Raw genomic sequence first — 20,265 nt, forward strand, 5'->3', positions numbered from 1 at the left:
TCATTCCAATTTTCGTATTAAATGATGGCATTCATATCTGGAATCTATTTTCTGTTTGCTGGTATACTTCATTAATAAATATCACGTAGATGTCAAAGCTGTGCAGGATCAAATTGTCTGAGAAACGGTTTGTTACTGTAGATAATATTTTCAAATCAAAATCCAAATGTTGCCAAGAACTAGCCTGCAGAGAGCATTTTTTTTAAATAAACAAAACTGCTGCAATAGATGCAAAGTTTGTCTTTGGTGGGAACCAAATAACTCAGAGCATTGTATCGTAGCCAAAATATTCCTCAGTTGACTCTGCTGTGGGGAATTTAATTGCTCATTTAAAATTCACTAATTAAGACTGTCCAAAAGCCATGGCAGGAGCCATTTAATTTAATTTTGACTGACAATAAAGATTGTTGCAAACCCTAAAATTGGCAACTTTGGAAAATTAAAAAAATTTCTTTATTCTTTTCAACTAATATATACTGAAATTCTAATTTACTCCACCATGCCTTTGTTCTGCTTGCCTCACTGCAATGAGCCTGTATTTGTTTCAGTCCCATGATACTAAATCTTAGGTATGATAACACTAAACTTTATGCACATACCTGCTTGGACATCACCCCAGATTTAATTAAAGTGAACACTTATTCATTTCATTTCATTATTGTTAAAATCCTTGTCCTTATAATGTTTGCAGCTATTATTCTACTTTATCTCTGCAAGCATCCTCAATCCCGAATGTACTAGTTTAGTTCAGTTTTCTTGTCACGTGTACTGAGGTACAGAGAAAAACTTTTCTTGCGTGCTAACCAGTCAGCGGAAAACAATACATGGTTACAATACATGATTACAGCTTATTTTCTAAATGGAGAGAAAATCCAGAAATCGGAGGTGCAAAGGGACTTGGGAGTGCTGGTGCAGAACTCTCAAAAGGCTAATTTGCAAATGGAGTCAGTAGTATATTCAATGCTAGCATTTATATCAAGAGGACTGGAATAGAAAATCAGAAATGTAATGCTGAGGCTCTATAAGGCGCTGGTCAGGCCGCATTTGCAGTACTGAGAGCAAATTTGGGCCTCATATCTGAGGAAGGATGTGCTAGCTCTGGAGAAGGTTCAGAGGAGGTTTACAAAAATGATTCCCAGAATGAGTGGGTTAGCATATAATGAGCGTTTGACAGCACTGGACCTCAACTCGCTGGAGTTTAATAGGTTGAGACGAGACCTCATTGAAATGTACAGAATAATGATAGGCATAGATAGAGTGGATGTGGAAAGGATGTTTCCACTGGTGAGAAAGTCCAGGACCAACGGTCATAGCCTCAGAATTAAAGGGCGCTCTTTTTAGAAAGGAGGTGAGGAGGAATTTCTTTAGTCATAGGGGAGTTAATCTGTGGAACTCATTGCCACAGATGGCTGTGGAGGCCAAGTCAGTAGATATTTTTAAGGCAGAGGTAGACAAATTGTTGATTAGAACGAGTGTCAAGGGCTATGGGGGAAAAGGCAGGCAAATGGAATTAGGAGGCAGAGATCAGTCATGATTGAATGGCGTAGTAGACTCGATGGGCTGAATGGCCTAATTCTACTCCTATAACTTGTGAACAATCGACCCATGCAAACAGCTTTACAGATACATGATAAGGGAATAAAGGGAATATTGCTATAGGAGTAGAGATTTAAAAGTGTGGAGCGATTGTAATATATGATTGTAGATCTGCTTCTGTTGCTAGCACGCAAATAGTCCCCTGGGTTGGGCGCCATCTCGGAAGCAATATGAAGAAAGAAAAAAAAAGAAAAACAAAAATTGCAAACAAAAAGGTCTACCAACCCATTGAAGCATTTTGTTGATCTGTCACTTTTAGCTGTGTAGAATTTTTAAATATGTTATCACACATTTTTAATTCACCATCACATCTAAAAATGTCAAGTCACCAAAATGCTTAAAAATGAGTTGGCATTTCCTTCTTTGTTGTACTCTTGAGCCAATAAAAAGGTACAATAGAAATTGCATTTTGTCAAGAGTTAAGCAACTAATAACCAATTCTTGATCTCCACGGAAGTCGGCTGATGGTCAATTTGAAAATGACATTAATCAATAACACATAACTTTAACTTTTTAACTTATGTATTGTGTTTTTAAAAATATATAATTTATAATGCTTTTATAAGTGATATACTGAGATTTTATATGTACTTTATGATATTTTTTAATATGTAATGCATTATTTTAATGTAATGTTGCCCCTTGTCTGGACCACGAGTCCATAATAAAGCTTATTATTATTATTATTATTATTATAACAGTCTTCTGAATCTTATTTAATTGATCTCCAGTTGTGTAACCAGTTACTTTCTCTTTATTTATTCTTTATCAACTTACTCAGATGGAACGTGTGATCTTGATCGCATCAGCTCTTCACCTTGTAGAAAGGAAAGGGGGTCAAAGTTAAGACATTGTAATAGGCTTCTTAATAAATTGAACAGTTTAACAGACTTACAAAATCACACGTTTTGCTCAATATTCCAAGATTTTTTTTAATCTTTTCTAAAATTCGTAACAATTGTTTTGAATAAATGCTTCAGTAATTTAGTTTAGAGATATAGTGCGGAAATAGGCCCTTCGGCCCACCGGGTCCGTGCCAACCAGCGATCCCCGTACATTAACACCCACTAGGGACAATTTTTACATTTACATAGCCAATTAACCTCCAAACCTGTATGTCTTTGGAGTGTGGGAGGAAACTGAAGATCTCGGAGAAAACCCACGCAGGTCACGGGGAGAACGTACAAATTCCGTACAGACATCAGCCAGAATAGGGATCTAACCCGAGTCTCTGGCGTTGCATTCGCTGTAAGGCAGCAACTCTACCGCTGCGCCGTGACCAGTAGCTGGTAGGATTCTGGTCAAGATTGTAAACATTTCATAAGATATATAATACAAATATATAGTTTTGAATGGCTCATTATGCTCATGCCTTTTTGTTAAAACAATTATTGAATTGGTTCCACATTCCTGCCCCTTCTCCATTGGTCTGCAAATTTTACGAGTAAATATGCAATATTGTTTTGGAAGTTGCAGTCGACCCAAGTTTCACTATTTTTATTATACTCATTTTTATTCTATACCATACAAATTCCAATGGGCATTTACTGAAGGATATTTTGCTGGCTAAAATTGGAAGCTTTGATCAAAATTAAATGCATTCAGCTGTTTGAACATCAATAAGTAAACTTCTGTACATTTACGGAACTTAATGAAAAGAGTGCTACAACCATCACTCGCATACAGTTCAAAGGTGGAGCCCAGTCTTGCTACGGAATTGTTATCAATTTATTTAATTGAACATCCTTGGCCTATAAATTGAGAGGTGATGGGGAGAAGAGTTGTTAAAATAATGCTTTGTAGATTGGCTATGTCATACAAGCTAATTAAAGTGTTTGTTAGTAGTGACTCCGCCTATTATGTGCTTCATATTATCAAGTGCCTGCTTACGCTAGTTAGAATGAGTAGCAGCTCGGAGATGTGATGACTGCTGTAGGTAGATTTAATAAACATATGTTGTATCTTGATGTGTGTTCGAGTCGACTCATTACATGCTTCACTTCAGTTTAGAGTTTAACAATTTCTAAGTGTTTTCATTTAAATATTTTAAAAGAATGTTAATTTTAAAAAATGGTCCTTTCCTAGAATGTCAGAGAAATTAAAAATATGTTAAATTTCTTCACAGCTTTATTAGAAGACAAATCTGAGAGGGCTACATTTGCTCTCTGTCAAGGCCTGCCAGACAGATATGAGTATCTTTGTAGCCAGCTCGACTCGCCACCCCATTTGAGATTGTTAAGGGACAGTAAGACTAGTTTCCTGCAGTTGCAGATGGAGCAGCGTGACACCAGATGCCTATGGCAGAGGCTACGGACTATAACTAATTACCAGACCAACCCCGCCTCAACCGGGAGTGCCGACACCTCCTTAGCTGATGACCTGAACTCTTTTCACGCACGATTTGAGGCGGGCAACAACACCCTTAGCTCGTCGGCTAACAGCAACATCGTCAGCGCGCTGGCTAGCGAGGCTGGAGGGAGTTCCACCGCTGGGGATGTGCACACATTCTCTCTGTCCGAGCACGACGTGAGGAGGGCTCTGACGCATGTGAACACGAGGAAAGCTGTAGGCCCAGATGGTACTAAAGTCTTGTGCTAATCAGCTCGCTCCAGTGTTCACCACGATATTCAACCTCTCCCTGGCCAAGTCTGTGGTCCCTACCTGCTTCAAGAGATCCACTATTGTACCAGTGCCTAAGAATGCCTCTCCAGCCTGCTTGGATGACTACCAGCCAGTGGCCCTCACCTCAGTGGTCATGAAATGCTTCGAGAGGCTGATCAAGAACCACATCTGCGCCTTCCTGTCTCGCACCATGGATCCGCTGCAGTTCACATACTGTCCAAACAGATCCACGGATGATGCGGTCTCCCAAGTTTTGCCCACCACTCCCTCTCACCTTGACAACCAGAAGGGGGGCTATGTGAGGATGATGTTCATTGACCAGTTAAGCTTTTAAGACCATAGTCCCAACCAGACTTGCTGAGAAGCTGCTGGAATTGGGACTGAACACTCCCCAGTGTGCCTGGGTCCTGGACTTCCTCACCGGCAGGCCCTGGGTGGTCAAGATGGGGAGACATACATCCAATCCCCTCACCCTGAACACAAGATCCCCCCACCGTTGTGTCCTCAACCGCCTACTGTACTCCCTGTACACACATGACTACGTGGCCAGATTCAGCGCCAACCCAACATCAAGTTTGCTGATGACACAGTGGCGGTGGGCCTGATCTCCAATAGCAATGATAAAGCCCACCTGGAGGAGGTGGCTGACCTGGCAGTCTGGTGTCAGAACAACAGCCTCCTCTTGAAGGTCACTAAAACGAAGGAGCTGATTGTGGACTTTAGAAGGGCACAACAACCGAGGACGTACTGGGGATAAATGGGACTACTGTGGATAGGGTGAACAGCTTTAAATACCTGGGAGTCCACATCACAGAGGATCTGACATGGACAACATACACTGCCGCACTGGTGAGAAAGGCAAGGCAGCGCCTTTACCACCTCAGGCATCTGAGGAAATTCAGAGTCTCTCTGAGGATCCTTCAATCCTTCAACTCTGGTGCGATAGAAAGCATCCTGACCGGAAACATCTCTATCTGGTTTGACAACAGCAGGAAGGCTCAGGGCAGGAAGGCTCAGCAGAGAGTATTGCATTCGGCCGAACGCACCACGGGAACTACACTATACACCAGGAGGTGCAGATCCAGAGCCAGCAAGATCATGAAGGACCCCTACAACCCCAGCAACGGACTGTTCCAGCTGCTACGGTCAGGCAACCGCCTCCGCTGTCACGCTGCAAAAACAGAGAGGATGAGACGGAGTTTCTTCCCACAGGCCATCAGGACTCTGATCTCATCAGTGCGTAAATACTGTTGTGTCTTGTTGTTAATGTAAATACTGGTTCTGTTGTGTTGTGTTGTGTTGTTTTGCACAATCCCGCAAGCATTGCCACTTTCACATCACTGTACATCTTGTATGTGTATATGCAAAATAAGTTGACTTGACTTGTACATAGAAACATAGAAAACAAGTGCAGGAGTAGGCCATTCAGCACTGTCATTCAATATGATCATGACCGACCATCCAGAATCAGTACCCTGTTCCTGCTTTTCCCCATATCCCTTGATTCCATTAGCCCCAAGAGCTATAACTGTCACTCTCTTCAAAACAACCAGTGAATTGGCCACCACTGCCTTCTGTGGCAGAGAAATCCACAGATTCACAACTCATAGGCTGAAAAAGGTTTTCCTCATCTCAGTCCTAAATGGCCTACCCCTTATTTTTAAACTGTGTCCCCTGGTTCTGGACTCTCCCAACATGGGTAACATTTTTCCTGCATCTATCCTGTCCAATGCCTTAAGAACTTTATATGCTTCTATAAGATCCCCACTCATCCTTCTAAATTCCAGTGAATACAAGCCCGGTCGATCCATTTGTTCATCATGTCAGTCCCACTATCCCGGGAATTAACCTGGTGAACCTACACTGTACTCCCTCAATAGCAAGAATGTCCTGCACACAATACTCCAGGTGCGGTCTCACCAGGGCTCTGTACAACTGCAGTAGGATCTCCTTGCTCCTGTACTCAAATCCTCTAACTATGAAGGCCAACATGCCATTAGCTTTCTTCACTGCCTGCTGTACCTGAATGCTTACTCTCAGTGACTGATGTACAAGGACACCTAGGTCTCGTTGCACCTCACCTCATCCACGATTTCTAGGGCCACCTCCTTGAGTATTCTGGGATGCAGACTATCAGGCCCTGGGGATTTATCTGCCTTCAGTCCCAACAGTTTACCCAACACCATTTCATGACTAAAGTGAATTTCCTTCAGTTCCTCTGTCACGCTGGATCCTCGGTCTCCTAGTATTTCTGGGAGATTGTTTGTGTCTTCCTTAGTGAAGATAGAACCAAAGTTCTTGTTTAACTGTAGGTTCTTTCGTTTGTAGGTGGTAGTTCTGGCTGACAAGCCAGATCCATCACGATCCATCATCTGGTACTAATCTTCAAAACGTTTAAAGTGCTTTATTTCTTCAACATTTTAACGAGGACATGTTAAATATATATCCATACAGTGGATATTTGTAAAATTCTGCTGCATTTGCCAAATCAAAAATCTTGAAATTCTATGCACTTTTAATTTTCATGTGGCAATTTTGATTACATTATTCTCATTAGTTAATTTCAGTATTATATTAATGTGCAATAGACTCAGACAATTTGGTACAACTAACTCGAGATTTGTTCCACCTCGTTTCAGTTAACCTCTGTCGCATTAACCTTCTACTCCATTATTTTTAATGTTTATCAAGCTTCCCATTAATCAGCGTCAGTATTTGTCTCAAGTACTCATTGTGGTATTAAATATCATGTTCTACCCTTCTTATTGAGTTATTTGTGACTATGTTATATGAATGATGTAGCTCAACCCCAACCACTAACTGGCTGGGAAACAGATTTATCTCAGATGCTGAATCAATGTTTTTTTTTTAAAGTTGCCAGTGTCTGATTTAACCTACTCCACCAGTTCAAAAATGGCCAGTCGGGTTTGCCAAACCTCAATATATCTGACAACTGAAATATGCAAGTATTTGCTTTTACCAAGCTTTCTCTTTTACAAAAAGACAATTACTGGCTTGTTCTATTACCTGTCATGTTTGTAAATTTATTTTGCACCTTCAGAAAATGGATTATATAACCATATAATTATTATATAATACAGCACGGAAACAGGCCATCTCGGCCCTTCTAGTCCGTGCCGAACACTTATTCTCACCCAGTCCCATCTACCTGCACTCAGACCATAATCCTCCATTCCTTTCCCGTCCATATACCTATCCAATTTATACCTATATAGCACCTCCATGCCTCCTCTTATAAAAACCGAAAATTGGAGTAGGAGTAGGCCATTTGATTGTTGTGCCTGGTCCACCATTCCATGTGATCATGGCCAATCATCCAAATTCAGTAGAAACAAGAATCTACTGACGCTGGTTTACAAAACAAAGCCATAAAGTGCTGGAATAACTCTGTGGATCAGGCAGCATCTCGGGAAGACATGGACAGGTGACGTTTCGGGTCGGGATCCAGATTGAGTACCCTGATCCAGTTTTCTCATGATATCCTTTGATTCTTATAGCTCTAAGAGCAATATATCTAATTGCTTATTCAATATATAGAGGGGACAGGATGCATTCAGGCCAATGTTTTTAGCCAATATGTAGCAAGCTGACTGAACGCACAAGGGGTCAAATCTGGACCACGTTTTAGGGAATGAAGCTGAGCAGTTGGAAGGAATATCAGTGGGAGTGTACTTTTGAATGTACAGTTAGATTTAATGTAGTATTGGAAAAGATTCTCATTTGAAGAAGTAATTTTTCAAAATTGAACCAGAAACTGCTACTGGAAGGCAAATCAGTTTCAGAGCAATGGCACTGAAATAGATTCAAATTGTTTAGAATAAATACGTTCTCATAGGGAAAAGGGTAACACTGCAGAACCTACATTCTCCTGGATAGAAAGATCCACAGAGGTAAGAAATGGTAAAAAAGAGAAACGTGTCAGACACCAAAAACATAAGAATGCACAAAGCCTCACAAAGTAAAAAATGCGCAGATAAAACTGAAAGGGAAATAAAGGGCATGAAAGAATACTGTGATGTTGAAGAAAATCCAAATTTATTTTATAAATACATAAAGAGTGAGAAGAAACCAAGGAAATATAAGGGCCTATAGTGACGATAATTTGTGGAGGCAGAAGATTTGGTAAGATTCTTATTTTTCATTGAATATTTTGCAACTGTTTGCACACTAGATTGAGACAAACCAATATACAGTATATAAAGAAGAAGTTTGAGAAATATTCGATTGGCAGGCCCTACAAGCCCTGATGAAGAGTGTCCCTGGCTTTAAAGCGAGGGAGGAAATTGCATCTTTTTTCTCAATCCTCCTTGACTGCAATGAATTACCTATCAGCATAAAGACAAATATTTTGTATGCATAAATAAATCAAATATCACTGTAAAATAGTTGCCAACTGAAATAGTTGTAAAATACAGAAAATGAAATACATTCTCATTTACTTGAATAAAATAAATCTAATAATCATACTTACTCGATGAATTTCTCTTCATTGCGATCTAAAGTGGCAAAACAAAATTAGTTCAGAAATGCATTAAAACTACAATTCAAATAAAAATTATCACCAAGAAAATTCTCATCAAGCGATCATTCAGAGATGAAATAAATACTTACCGGACTATGCCTCTGATGTCAGCATGCAAACAGAAAGATAAAGGTAATGTCAAATACTCATCTGTGGAATGACATTGGCACAAAACATTTGCATCAAAAGATAGATTTCTAAAATGAAGGGAGGGATCTTCTGCTGATTGATAAGATGCCAAAGCTCATCAGTCACCAGCTCTCAATGTACATCATTTTTTACAGCATGCCTGCAGACGCCGTCTTCCACTGATAAGCAAGCCCTGGCTTCTCACAGAGAGTCAGTGAACAAACTCTGTCCCTGAATGTTACTTTCAGCCTGGTAAGGTCTAGCTTCTGAGCTTACCACTATCAAAGCTGTGGTTTAAATTGAATGTTTGTGAATATTAAACACACAGACACCACTGAAAAATAAAATTACTATTTAAAGATATAAATTCACAATTTCTTAAAATAGATTAAAACACTAAAAAACATGGGTATAATTAAAAACTACTATATACCTTTAAATCATCTGAAATAAATCAAGTACAAAAGGAAATTAGATTTCATTTATTGTCCACTCCACGACCATTTTTACCCATTGCTTTCAGTCAGCCCCTTTAGGCTGATCCAGATGGATTTACAGGTCTCGGTACCAGAAAATCTAAGGAAGTGTGTACTATCCTGAGTGACACAGTGCAGGTAACTCAGTAATAGCACTTGGCTGGAGTGGAGCAAAAGTCGAGACTTCAGCCCAGGTTTGCTGTCTTAAGCACCTGCCCAGTCATGATTAAAAGCCAAATCTGAGCCTCTCTAGCAGCTTTCAAGTGGTCAAAATATATTTGATGTTGCACTCATATGATGGTCCAAACACTTTTATTTAGAGATATGCAAATAAGTACTCAACACACTTTTAATCTTCAATTAAGAATAATGAACCAGTTGGTCCTTTACAAGGCAAGAAAATAAGGGAAAGAAACAAACCAAAAAGGGTAAAGGATCTTAGCAATAAATTGTTGAGTTAAGGGACAAAGTCTTAAAACAAGAACAAAGATGAAAAGATATTTTGTTTCTGGTTCAGTTTAGAGATACAGCGCGGAAACAGGTCCTTCGGCCCACCGAATCCACACTGACCAGTAATCCCTGCACATTAACACAAGCCCACACACACTAGGGACAATTTACACTTATACCAAGTATACACGCCAATTAACCTCCAAACCTGTACGTCTTTGGAGTGATAGTTAACCTTTGAAATTCACTATCCAAAAGGCTACTGGAGGCTCAGTCATTGGCACTGTCACTGACTCGATCACTGTTATTCAAGTCAGATCAATACACTTTTATGTATTGAAGGAATCAAAGGTTTTGTGGTGTTTGCATGAAACCACTGCCGAGGGAAAATATTAAATGTGATATTATTGAGTAGCAGAACAGGCAGGAGGAACAGACTAATCTACTCTTGTTCTTACACAGGTCAAACAAATGTAACTTAATATTAAGCATTTTCAGTTTATATTAACATCTAATATACATAAAATTGTTTTAATTATTAACAAGTAATTGTATTAATCCTGCAATTCCATTCTTCATTCACATTTCTCCACAGCATAACAAAATCCACTGAGCTAATAAGTAAAAGGTGCATAATTATAACTTGCTTAGACTAATATGAACAACTTACTTGTTTTAAGAACCAGACCTGTCTCCAAATATGGAGAATCGTTTAATTGAATTACACAATTTCCACCTCCTTTAAACTACACCATTTTGAAAGGTAGGGGCTGATGACATAGAAAGAGAAATTACTGATATTCTGATCATCTTTGGGCGGCTTGTGCCAGAAGCACTAATGAGTTGAAAGGTGTAAGGTGACATTCCTTTATGATGGGTGACAGAGAACCCAACGAGCTCACTGAAAATAACAAATAGCAGGTATTTAAAAAAAATTGAATCATTTTCAGAACTGAAATTATGATAAGACTTTTGTTTAAATGCATTTTGGGTTTGGGTATTGCTGGCAAGAGCAGAATTTAATGTCCATCTCTTGATAAGTCACCAGTGAGCTGGGTTCTTGAATCATTGTACTTCACTGCTGAGTAGCTTGTTAAGCCATTTCAGAGTGCATTTTTAAATCAAGCTATTTCATCTTTGACTTTAATTAATCATAATAAATTCCAACACAGCAAGCACCAAAAATGTTAAACATTCAATTTTCACTTCACATTTTCACATAAAGATTATTAGCAAGTTACGTATTTATTTCAAATTACTGATTTGCATCTTATAATACATCTGCTGAGCAATTATGAGCACATCTTGGAAGATTTGGTCACCATCTCCAACTCTGGCTTCCATTTGTGGAAACAAGATCCAGAAAAGACACTACCTATGTGGAATGAATGCCAGTATACTGTTAGGTTTAGCAGAAAATTAACTTTGATCCTTATTTAAAATATTAATGAACAAGCACAAAGTAATACTTACGGATGGGGAGGGAGAAAGTGTGATATTCCCGATGGAAGCTTTCAACTCTTCTAATGTGTGGTTAGTATCATTACTAGGTTGCATGGGCTTAATTTGCACGTGGAACTTTTTGGGTTCGTCATCATCAGAGCCCGAGTCGCTTGATGAATAGAAATTATTTTCTTTGGCATGTTTGCATCAGTTAAGGAAAAGAAAAGCAATTCAAATATAACTGCATAGGCTTGCAGCCTTAAATCTGAGCTGAAGGTAGGTAATTGTTCCGAGGATGAATGGATCAAATTTGTTTATCACCACTCAACGCTTTACTCTATGGCCATAGCTCAACCACTTGATACTTTACACAATATTCCCACACGGGCTCAATGTTTGCATCACTTCTTATGTCTACTCCACGATTCAATCATAGCTGATCTATCTCTCCCTCCTAACCCCATTCTCCTGCCTTCTCCCCATAACCTCTGACACATGTACTAAGCAACTCGTACTAATTTGGCATTGATACCAAAAAGGAATAAAACATATCCATATATCCTAATAAAACAAAGCGAGCTAGGAAAATGAGCTATGAGGAAGTCATGACAAGTCTACTTAAGGATATAGGCAGATTAAGCAGGTGAGCAGGAAAGTGGCATATGGAGAAAATGTATATAAATTCATACAGTGCATTCAGAAAGTATTCAGACCCCCTTTTCCACATTTTTTTTACATTACAGCCTTATTCCAAAATGGATTAAATGCATTTCTTTTATCATCAATCTACACACAATACCCCATAATAAAAAAGTGAAATAGGTTTAGAAATTTTTGCAGAGTGATTAAAAAGAAATAACTGAAATATCACATTTACATAAGTATTCAGACCCTATACTCAGTACTTTGTTGAGACACCTTTGGCAGCGATTACAGCCTCAAGTCCAATGGGTATGATGCTACAAGCTTGGTACAGCTGTATTTGGATAATTTCTCCCATTGATCTCTGCAGATCCTCTCAAGCTCTGTCAGGTTGGATGGGGAGCATCAATGCACAGATTTCCAGGTCCATCCAGAGATGTTTGATCGGGTTCAAGTAAACGGGCTCTGACTGGGCTACTCAATGACATTCACAGACCTGTCATGAAGCCACTCTTGCGTTGTCTTGGCTGTGTGCTTAGGGTCGTTGTCCTGTTGGAAGATGAACCTCCGCCCCAGAGTCAGGTCCAGAATGCTCGGGAGCAGGTTTTCATCAAGGATCTCTCTGTACTTTGCTCCGTTCATCTTTCCCTCAAACCTGACTAGTCTCCCAGTTCCTGCCACTGAAAAACATCCCCACAGCATGATGCTGCCACCACCATGCTTCACCATAGGTATGGTATTGGCCAGGTGATGAGCGGCGCTTGGCTTCCTCCAGACGTGACGCTTGACATTCAGTCCAAAGAGTTCAATCTTGGTTTCATCAGACCAGAGAATCTTGTTTCTCATGCATTTTGGCAAACTCTAAGCGGGCTGTCATGTGCCTTTTACTGTGGAGTGGCTTCCGTCTGGCCAATCTACTATAAAGGCCTGATTGGTGGAGTGCTGAAGATATAGTTGTCCTTCTGGAAGGTTCTCCCATCTCCACAGAGGAACTCTGGAGCTCTGTCAGTGACCATCGGGTTCTTGGTCACATCCCTAACCAAGACCCTTCTCTGCCGATTGCTCAGTTTGGCTGAGCGGCCAGCTCTAAGAAGAGTCCTGGTGGTTCCAAAATTCTTCCAATTAAGGCCACTATGCTCTTCGGGAGCTGCAATGCTGCAGAAATTATTTTATACCCTTCCCCATATCTGTGTCTCGATACAATCCTGCTTCGGATACTCTACAGGCAATTCCTTTGTCTGACATACACTGTCAACAGTGGGACCTTTCCAAATCGTGCCTAATCAATTTAATTTGCCACTGGATGTCTCCAATGAAGTTGTAGAAACATCTCAAGGATAATCAATGGAAACAGTATGAACCGAAGCTCAATTTTGAGTGCCATAGCAAAGGGTCTGAATACTTATGTAAATGTGATATTTCAGTTATTTCTTTTTAATTACTTTGCAAACATTTCTAAACACCCGTTTTCCACTTCCTCATTCTGGGGTATTGTGTGTAGATTGATGATTTAAAAAAAATGTAAGCAATTTTAAAATAAGGCTGTAACGTAACAAAATGTGGAAAAGGTGAAGGGGTCTGAATACTTTCTGAATGTACTGTATAAGAACAGAAAAGCAGCTTCAAAAACTGTGAGAATTAGTGAATGTTGGCATGTTAGATTGCCAAGACCAGTGTTGGCACAGAGACAGCTTTTAGTGTTCCAGCTCATGAAATCAGGAAGATAAGCATTCAGGAAGACCAAACAATAGGGCAAGCAGTGAGTTACCCTTTCATACACAGAGACTGGAATATTAAAAGCAACAAAATTGTGCCCGACTTTGGCGAATCACTGGAATGAGTATTATGTGCAGTTTTCATCTGTGTGCTCAAGAGCATCACATTTGTTTGGCGTTAGGGCAACATGCGATACTTATCCTCTACAGAAAGATTGGGCTTTCACCCTTCAAATTGAGAAGAAGAGGAGATCCCTGTGAGAGATTCAGAAAGGCTGTTTCCATAGTTGGAAAGTTTTAGAACTCCAGACCATCAGCATATAGGGTTGGACTGAGATGTTTAAAGAGGAAGATAATAAAACTTCAGAATTCTCTACCTCAGAGTATTGGGGGTGCTCTGTTATTGACTATATTGAAGGCTGAAGTTGCAATGTTTTTGGTTAACAATGAAATTAGAGGAAGTGGATTTTAGTGGGAAAGTAATCAAGGCACAGGATTTGTCACAAACTTGGTGAATGGCAAAACATGGTCATCTGTCCATATGACCTACTACCATCTCGAGTTCCTTTGATGCTTAACAGTTATAAAAGAAGCACAATGCTGAATTTTAGACAAATAGTTATTGTAAGCAAAATTATTTGCTAAGTAATCTTAAGCTCTCATTTAGCACTTTGAACATGATTGGATGTGCGTCATGAACATATGAAGTGCATCTACTATATGTGTAGTTTTAGATATCAGGAATGAGAATTGTTACCCAACTATCACCAAGAATATTGTTGTAAATTGCACCAACCTGTGCAAGGTTGATGTTGATGCAATGCCAACCTTGTGCAGAGTTTTGAATGCTCAAGTCCTCTTTTTTCCAGCATGGTAGTGGTGGATAACTTCCAACATGGTTGTGGAGCCAACCATAATGCAGCATCTGACAGCCAATATATCAGCTTCCAGTCTGCACAGGTCGAGGCAAATGATATTTTTCTTCAATGGAAGCTCAGACCAGTGCCATCATGTGTCTGCACACATGTGATTTGAGAGGCTTATAGCATTTTGCAACAGCCTAATACTTTGGACACTGCAGGATGCAGAGGTGTAGTGGCAAGACAGTTACTATGACCAAGAAGCAATAATTGCCTGTTCCTATCTTAGATCAACTGTATTTACGATCTTTCCAATGCCAGAATCCTTACTGTTGCAGTCTGAGATCCTACTCAAATTGTTCCCTTTTACAGTGAGAGCAGAGGTCAAAGATCTGGCCAATTCAGCTCAGAGCTGCTTAAGGTCACCTTGCAATGCTATCTACATTTGTTGTTGTTGTATGTGATCAGCCTTCCACCAAATGTCCTGTGCTGCTATATTTTACTCAGTTCAGGAGACCACATTTTCGGAAAGGTGTCACTGCCTTAGAGGGGGGGCATTTACTAGCGTGCTATCAAATGGAAAATCTTCAATGGAGAAACAAAATCAGATTGCTCTTCCTACAGCAAACATCGCTAAGACAGGTCCTGGTCAAAGTGTTCAAAATTGTGAAAACCATTGAAAGAATATCTAAGGACAAACTGATTCTTATGGCAGTACTAATCAGAGAATCCTGATTACAGGAAAATTAAAAATGAACTTGAGGATACATTAGGGGGGTGGGATGGGGGAATTTTGAGAGTATTTTTTACCATTTGGAAAGTTTTACCTGAAAAGAATTGTGGAAATAAATTCAGTAATAGCTTTTAAGTACACAATTTGGTAAATTCTATTTCATGGCCAAGATTTATTTGCAGGTGTGTGTTCCCAGGGAATTACAGTGCCCTCCATCATGTTTTGGACAAAGACCCATCATTTATTTATTTGCCTCTGTACTCCACAATTTGAGATTTGTAATAGAAAAATCACATGTGGTTAAAGTGCACATTGTCAGATTTTATTAAAGGGTATTTTTTATACATTTCGGTTCCATCATGTAGAAATTACAGCTGTGTTTATACATAGTCCCCCCATTTCAGGGCACCATAATGTTTGGGACACATGGCTTCACATGAGTTTGTAATTGCTCAGGTGTGCTTAAATGCCTCCTTAATGCAGGTATACGAGAGCTCTCAGCACCTAGTCTTTCCTCCAGTCTTTCCATCATCTTTGGAAACTTTTATTGCTGTTTATCAACACGAGGACCAAAGTTGTGCCAATGAAAGTCAAAGAAGCCATTATGAGACAGAGATACAAGAATAAAATTGTTAGAGACATCAGCCAAACCTTAGGCTTAGCAAAATCAATGTTTGGGACATAATTAAGAAAAGCATTAATGAGCTTACTAATCGAAAAACGACTGGCAGGCCAAGGAAGACCTTCCCAGACAGAATAAGTCTCTCTATAATAAAGAAAAATCCCCAAACACCTGTCTGACAGATCAGAAACACTCTTTAGGAATTATTCAATTCATGAATGGCCAAGTCAATCACCCGATCTGAACCCAATTGAGCATGCCTTTTATATGCTGAAGAGAAAACCGAAGGGGACGAGCCGCCAAAACAAGCATAAGCTAAAGATGGCTGCAATACAGGCCTGGCAGAGCATAAACAGAGAAGACACTCAGCAACTGGTGATGTCCATGAATCACAACTTCAAGCAGTCATTGCATGTATAGGATTTGCAACAAAATACTAAACATGACTAGTTTCATTTACATGACTTTGCTGTGTCCCAAACATTATGGAGCCCTGAAATGAGGGACTATGTATAAACGACTGCTGTAATTTCTGCATGGTGAAACCAAAATGTATAAAAATGGCCTTTATTAAAATCTGTCAATGTGCACTTTATACACATGTAATTTTTTTTTTACAAATCTCAAATTGTGGAGTACAGAGGCAAATAAAGAAATGACGAGTATTTGTCTTAAACATTATGGAGGGCACTGTAGTGCCATAGAGTGATACAGTGTGGAAACAGCCCTATGGCGCAACTTGCCTACACCGGCCAACATGACCCAGCTACCCTAGTCCAACCTGCCTGCACTTGGTCCATATCCCTCCAAACCTATCCTATCCATGTACCTGTCTAACTGCTTCTTAAACGTTGGAATAGCACCTGCCTCAACTACCCCCTCACAGCTTGTTCCATACATCTACCACCCTTTGCGCGAGAGTTTGATGATGATTTGAAGTACAAGTTGTTAACATTTTCACTCTTTCTGAAAATGTTGTCTATTGTACTTTCTGATTAATTTTACTCTGAATAGCAGTTTGTTGACTGACATACACAATATATCACAGTTGCTTGTAGGCATTATGCACCACAATAGCTGCCTGAATATAATACTGAAATAACATTCAAATTGGTTCGTTCAAGTTAAGGATATTAGTTTGATTCGCTTCTGGCTTGATACAGAAACCTTCCTCGTCCACCTCTGGTATATTCTAATGAAGAAACAGAATGATATAATGGTCAAAAAGGTACATTTGTTAACAATGGTTAACAAGGTACATTTGTATTTGTATTTCCAATAGGCTCTCTGCCACTTAGTATCACACCACTAAAATTAGTTAACCTGGGCATAAAATAAAGCTATTTTATCAGGAAAACTAATACAAAGTATTATCTCTTAAATAGGAAATGCAATATATCAGACAAATTATTTTCTTGAGTTAAGGTTAGGAGCTTTACAAAATAAATAACAAATAATATAGTTTGTGAAACGATTGACTAACAAAGTTTAGAAAAACAAACATCATGTCCTGATCAACAGCATAAAGTGGACTTCTTGGTTCAGGGCAATTCCTAAGTGAACTACAACAGGAGAATATCAGAAAACACTTTTTTGCACTGAGTATATTTATTCTAAAGAAGCAAGCTTCTTATTAATATATGTTACTGAATTGCATTCAAAGGCTGGGACAGTTTTCTGCTGCTATGGGTTTGCTGATCCTTTGCATCCTGGACCATACTGTTTCTTGCAACATAGTCCAGGGTGTAGTCTTTTGCTAGGAGGTTGATTCTGGTGAGGGAGTGGCCTAGACCAGCGGTTCCCAACCTTTTTTAGTTCATGGCCCCCTTGGGCTCTTTAATTTTTCTGTGCGCCCCCCCCCCCCCCCCCTGACATTATTAGCAGAAAAAAAGTGGCCCCCTTCATTGAACCTGTGGCCCCCTAAATCTCCAAATTTTTCTGTGGCCCCCCTGAAATTTGCCATGGCCCCTTGGGGGCCATATGGCCGCAGGTTTGGAATCACTGGCCTAGACAATCATCAGGGAGGTCGAGGTCACAGATTCTCTGGCTATCAAAGCTACTATGTCAATGTCCTTAATTTCGCATTCCAAATCAATTAAAAACAATCTAAATCAAAAGACTAAAAACACATGTTCTTAAAAACGTTTGACAATCAAGTCACAATTAAATAACTTCACTTTATCCTGGCAGCCAAGTTCTCACATTCAGTTCAATGTGCTACTTATGACAGATTAATCACACAATTCCAAATAATTGAAGTTCTAATACCTTTAATTTGAAGTACTGGGAGTAATCAACTACACATTTCCTGTAACTTGTATTGCCATGAGGATCCAATAAAGATTATAGCGTGAACTGCATGTTCATTAATTTTAATATTATAGTTTTTTTCAGCAGTGTTTTCAAAACTATGGAATAAAATTATCTTCTTCCACATCTATACATGTATTTGCCTCTTAAGAAACATTCAGCCACACCTGATCAATCTTCAAATATCACAACAGTCAGAAATCTCAATCTCACATGACAATAGACAATAGGTGCAGGAGTAGGCCATTCGGCCCGTCGAGCCAACACCGCCATTCACTGTGATCATGGCTGATCATCCACAATCAGTACCCCGTTACTGCCTTCTCCCCATATCCTTGACTCCACTATCTCTGAGAGCTCTATCTAACTCTCCCTTGAAAGCATCCAGAGAATTGGCCTCCACTGCCTTCTGAGGCAGACAATTCCACAGACTCACAACTCTCTGGGTGAAAATGTTTTTCCACATCTCCGTTCTAAATGGCCTACCACTTATTCTTAAACTGTGGCCCCTGGTTCGGGACACCCCCATCATTAGGAACATGTTTCCTGCCGCTATCGTGTCCAATATCTTAATAATCTTACATGCTTTAATAAGATCCTCTCTCATCCTTCTAAATTCCAGTGCAAACCAGCTCAGTCGCTCCATTCTCTCAATATATGACAGTCCCGCCATTCCAGGAATTAACCTCGTGAACCTACGCTGCACTCCCTCAATAGCAAGAATGTCCTTCCTCAAATTTTGGAGATCAAAACTGCACATAATACTCCAGGTGTAGTCTCACCAGGGCCCTGTACAACTGCAGAAGGACCTCTTTGCTCCTATACTCAACTATACTCAAGTCCATCCACAATGCCCACAATAGCAAAAGAAGGAAAAATAATCCTGATAGTTTTGCTCATCTCATCATTATTTTACAATGAAATGTAATGTCCACGGGTATAAAAATAATTACATTGAATTATGAATAAGCAATCATGTTTCTACTTTTGCTTGATTTACTTACAACTGAATCAGCATCTGGAGATTCCCTGTTGGAGGAATCAAACAAAGTGAAATTATAATCACTGTATATATTCTAATAAAGAATACATAAAACAAATCTAATTAACGTATACCCACAATCATTAACATTTATAATAGAATAATTTGCAATTTCAAATATAAAGGCAATTATTGCATTGGATGAGCTTTCAGATACTGTCCATGATGCTGTGTCAGTTTTTTTTCAAATCAACTTGCCATGCTACATATAGAAAAGTTCTGCTGCTGTTTGACAACTACCTAAGTAACCTAATATTTTTCAAACCAAACTGTACAAAATGTAATGGTTCATACTTTTTTAGGAAAATTGGATATTAATTTGCAATTCTGAAATCAAATTCCATAAGGTATCAAAGGTATTTTATTAGTCACATTCACATACATCCAGGTGTAGTGAAGTGAAATGCTTTTTACCATTTTGCAGCACACAAAAAAAAATACAGACATAACACCAATAAGAGTCTTAAACACAAAGAACATCCCCCCACAATGGCACCCACCATGAGGGAAGGCACAAAGTCCAGTCCCCAACCCCAGTTCACCCATAGTCGGGCCCATTGAGGCCTCCACAGTTGCCTCTATGGAGGCCCGATGTTCCAGGCCCTTCTCGCCGGTTGATGTTGCTCCGGCGTCGGGAGAGTCCTCCCAGCGGCCTAGAAACCCTGGAACGGCCGCTTCCGCATTGGAGGCCGCGGCTTCCGAAGCCAACAATGCCGCGCCGGTTGGAGCTCCACAACTGGCGATCTCATCTAGAGATCCCAGGCTCCCGGTGTAAAGTTCAGCGCCGCCGCCCGCAGCTGGTCGCTCCACAGTCCCGCAGCTCCGCGATGTTTTACCCGGCGGTCTCAGCTCCAGCGCGGCAACCCGGGCAAGGCATCGCCCGCTCCGCGATAGCACTCCAGCGCTGTGCCGCCGCCGAAGCCGAGGTTCTGGGCGGTCGTCGACAGGAAACGCCGCTCCAGGCCCGCTGGTAGGCCGCGAGGACGGGTCGAAGCTGCAGCCTGGAGAAAAGCCGCCTCTCCGACCAGGTAGGGACCCTGAAAGGTAGTTTCCCCCTGCCCCTTCCCCTTTCCCCCCCCCAA

The 20,265-nt window shown here is 40.1% G+C and overlaps 1 protein-coding gene across 7 annotated transcripts in view; it reads right to left on the bottom strand.

The window, feature by feature from the left end:
* The window catches only part of fcho2 (FCH and mu domain containing endocytic adaptor 2), a 156,117-nt gene that overhangs the window by 62,286 nt on the left and 73,566 nt on the right, over nucleotides 1-20,265 (bottom strand). For all 7 annotated transcript variants that reach the window (XM_055632157.1, XM_055632159.1, XM_055632158.1 and 4 more), the window contains exons 11-16: nucleotides 19,146-19,170; nucleotides 16,964-17,023; nucleotides 11,290-11,457; nucleotides 8,851-8,862; nucleotides 8,711-8,735; nucleotides 2,374-2,413 (exon numbers count right to left, since the gene is read on the bottom strand). In XM_055632157.1, the coding sequence (XP_055488132.1) occupies nucleotides 2,374-2,413; nucleotides 8,711-8,735; nucleotides 8,851-8,862; nucleotides 11,290-11,457; nucleotides 16,964-17,023; nucleotides 19,146-19,170 (330 nt within the window). The remainder of the gene's footprint in view (nucleotides 1-2,373; nucleotides 2,414-8,710; nucleotides 8,736-8,850; nucleotides 8,863-11,289; nucleotides 11,458-16,963; nucleotides 17,024-19,145; nucleotides 19,171-20,265) is intronic.

The sequence above is a fragment of the Leucoraja erinacea genome, chromosome 3 (assembly GCF_028641065.1).
Source record: "Leucoraja erinacea ecotype New England chromosome 3, Leri_hhj_1, whole genome shotgun sequence".
NCBI lineage: Eukaryota > Metazoa > Chordata > Chondrichthyes > Rajiformes > Rajidae > Leucoraja > Leucoraja erinaceus.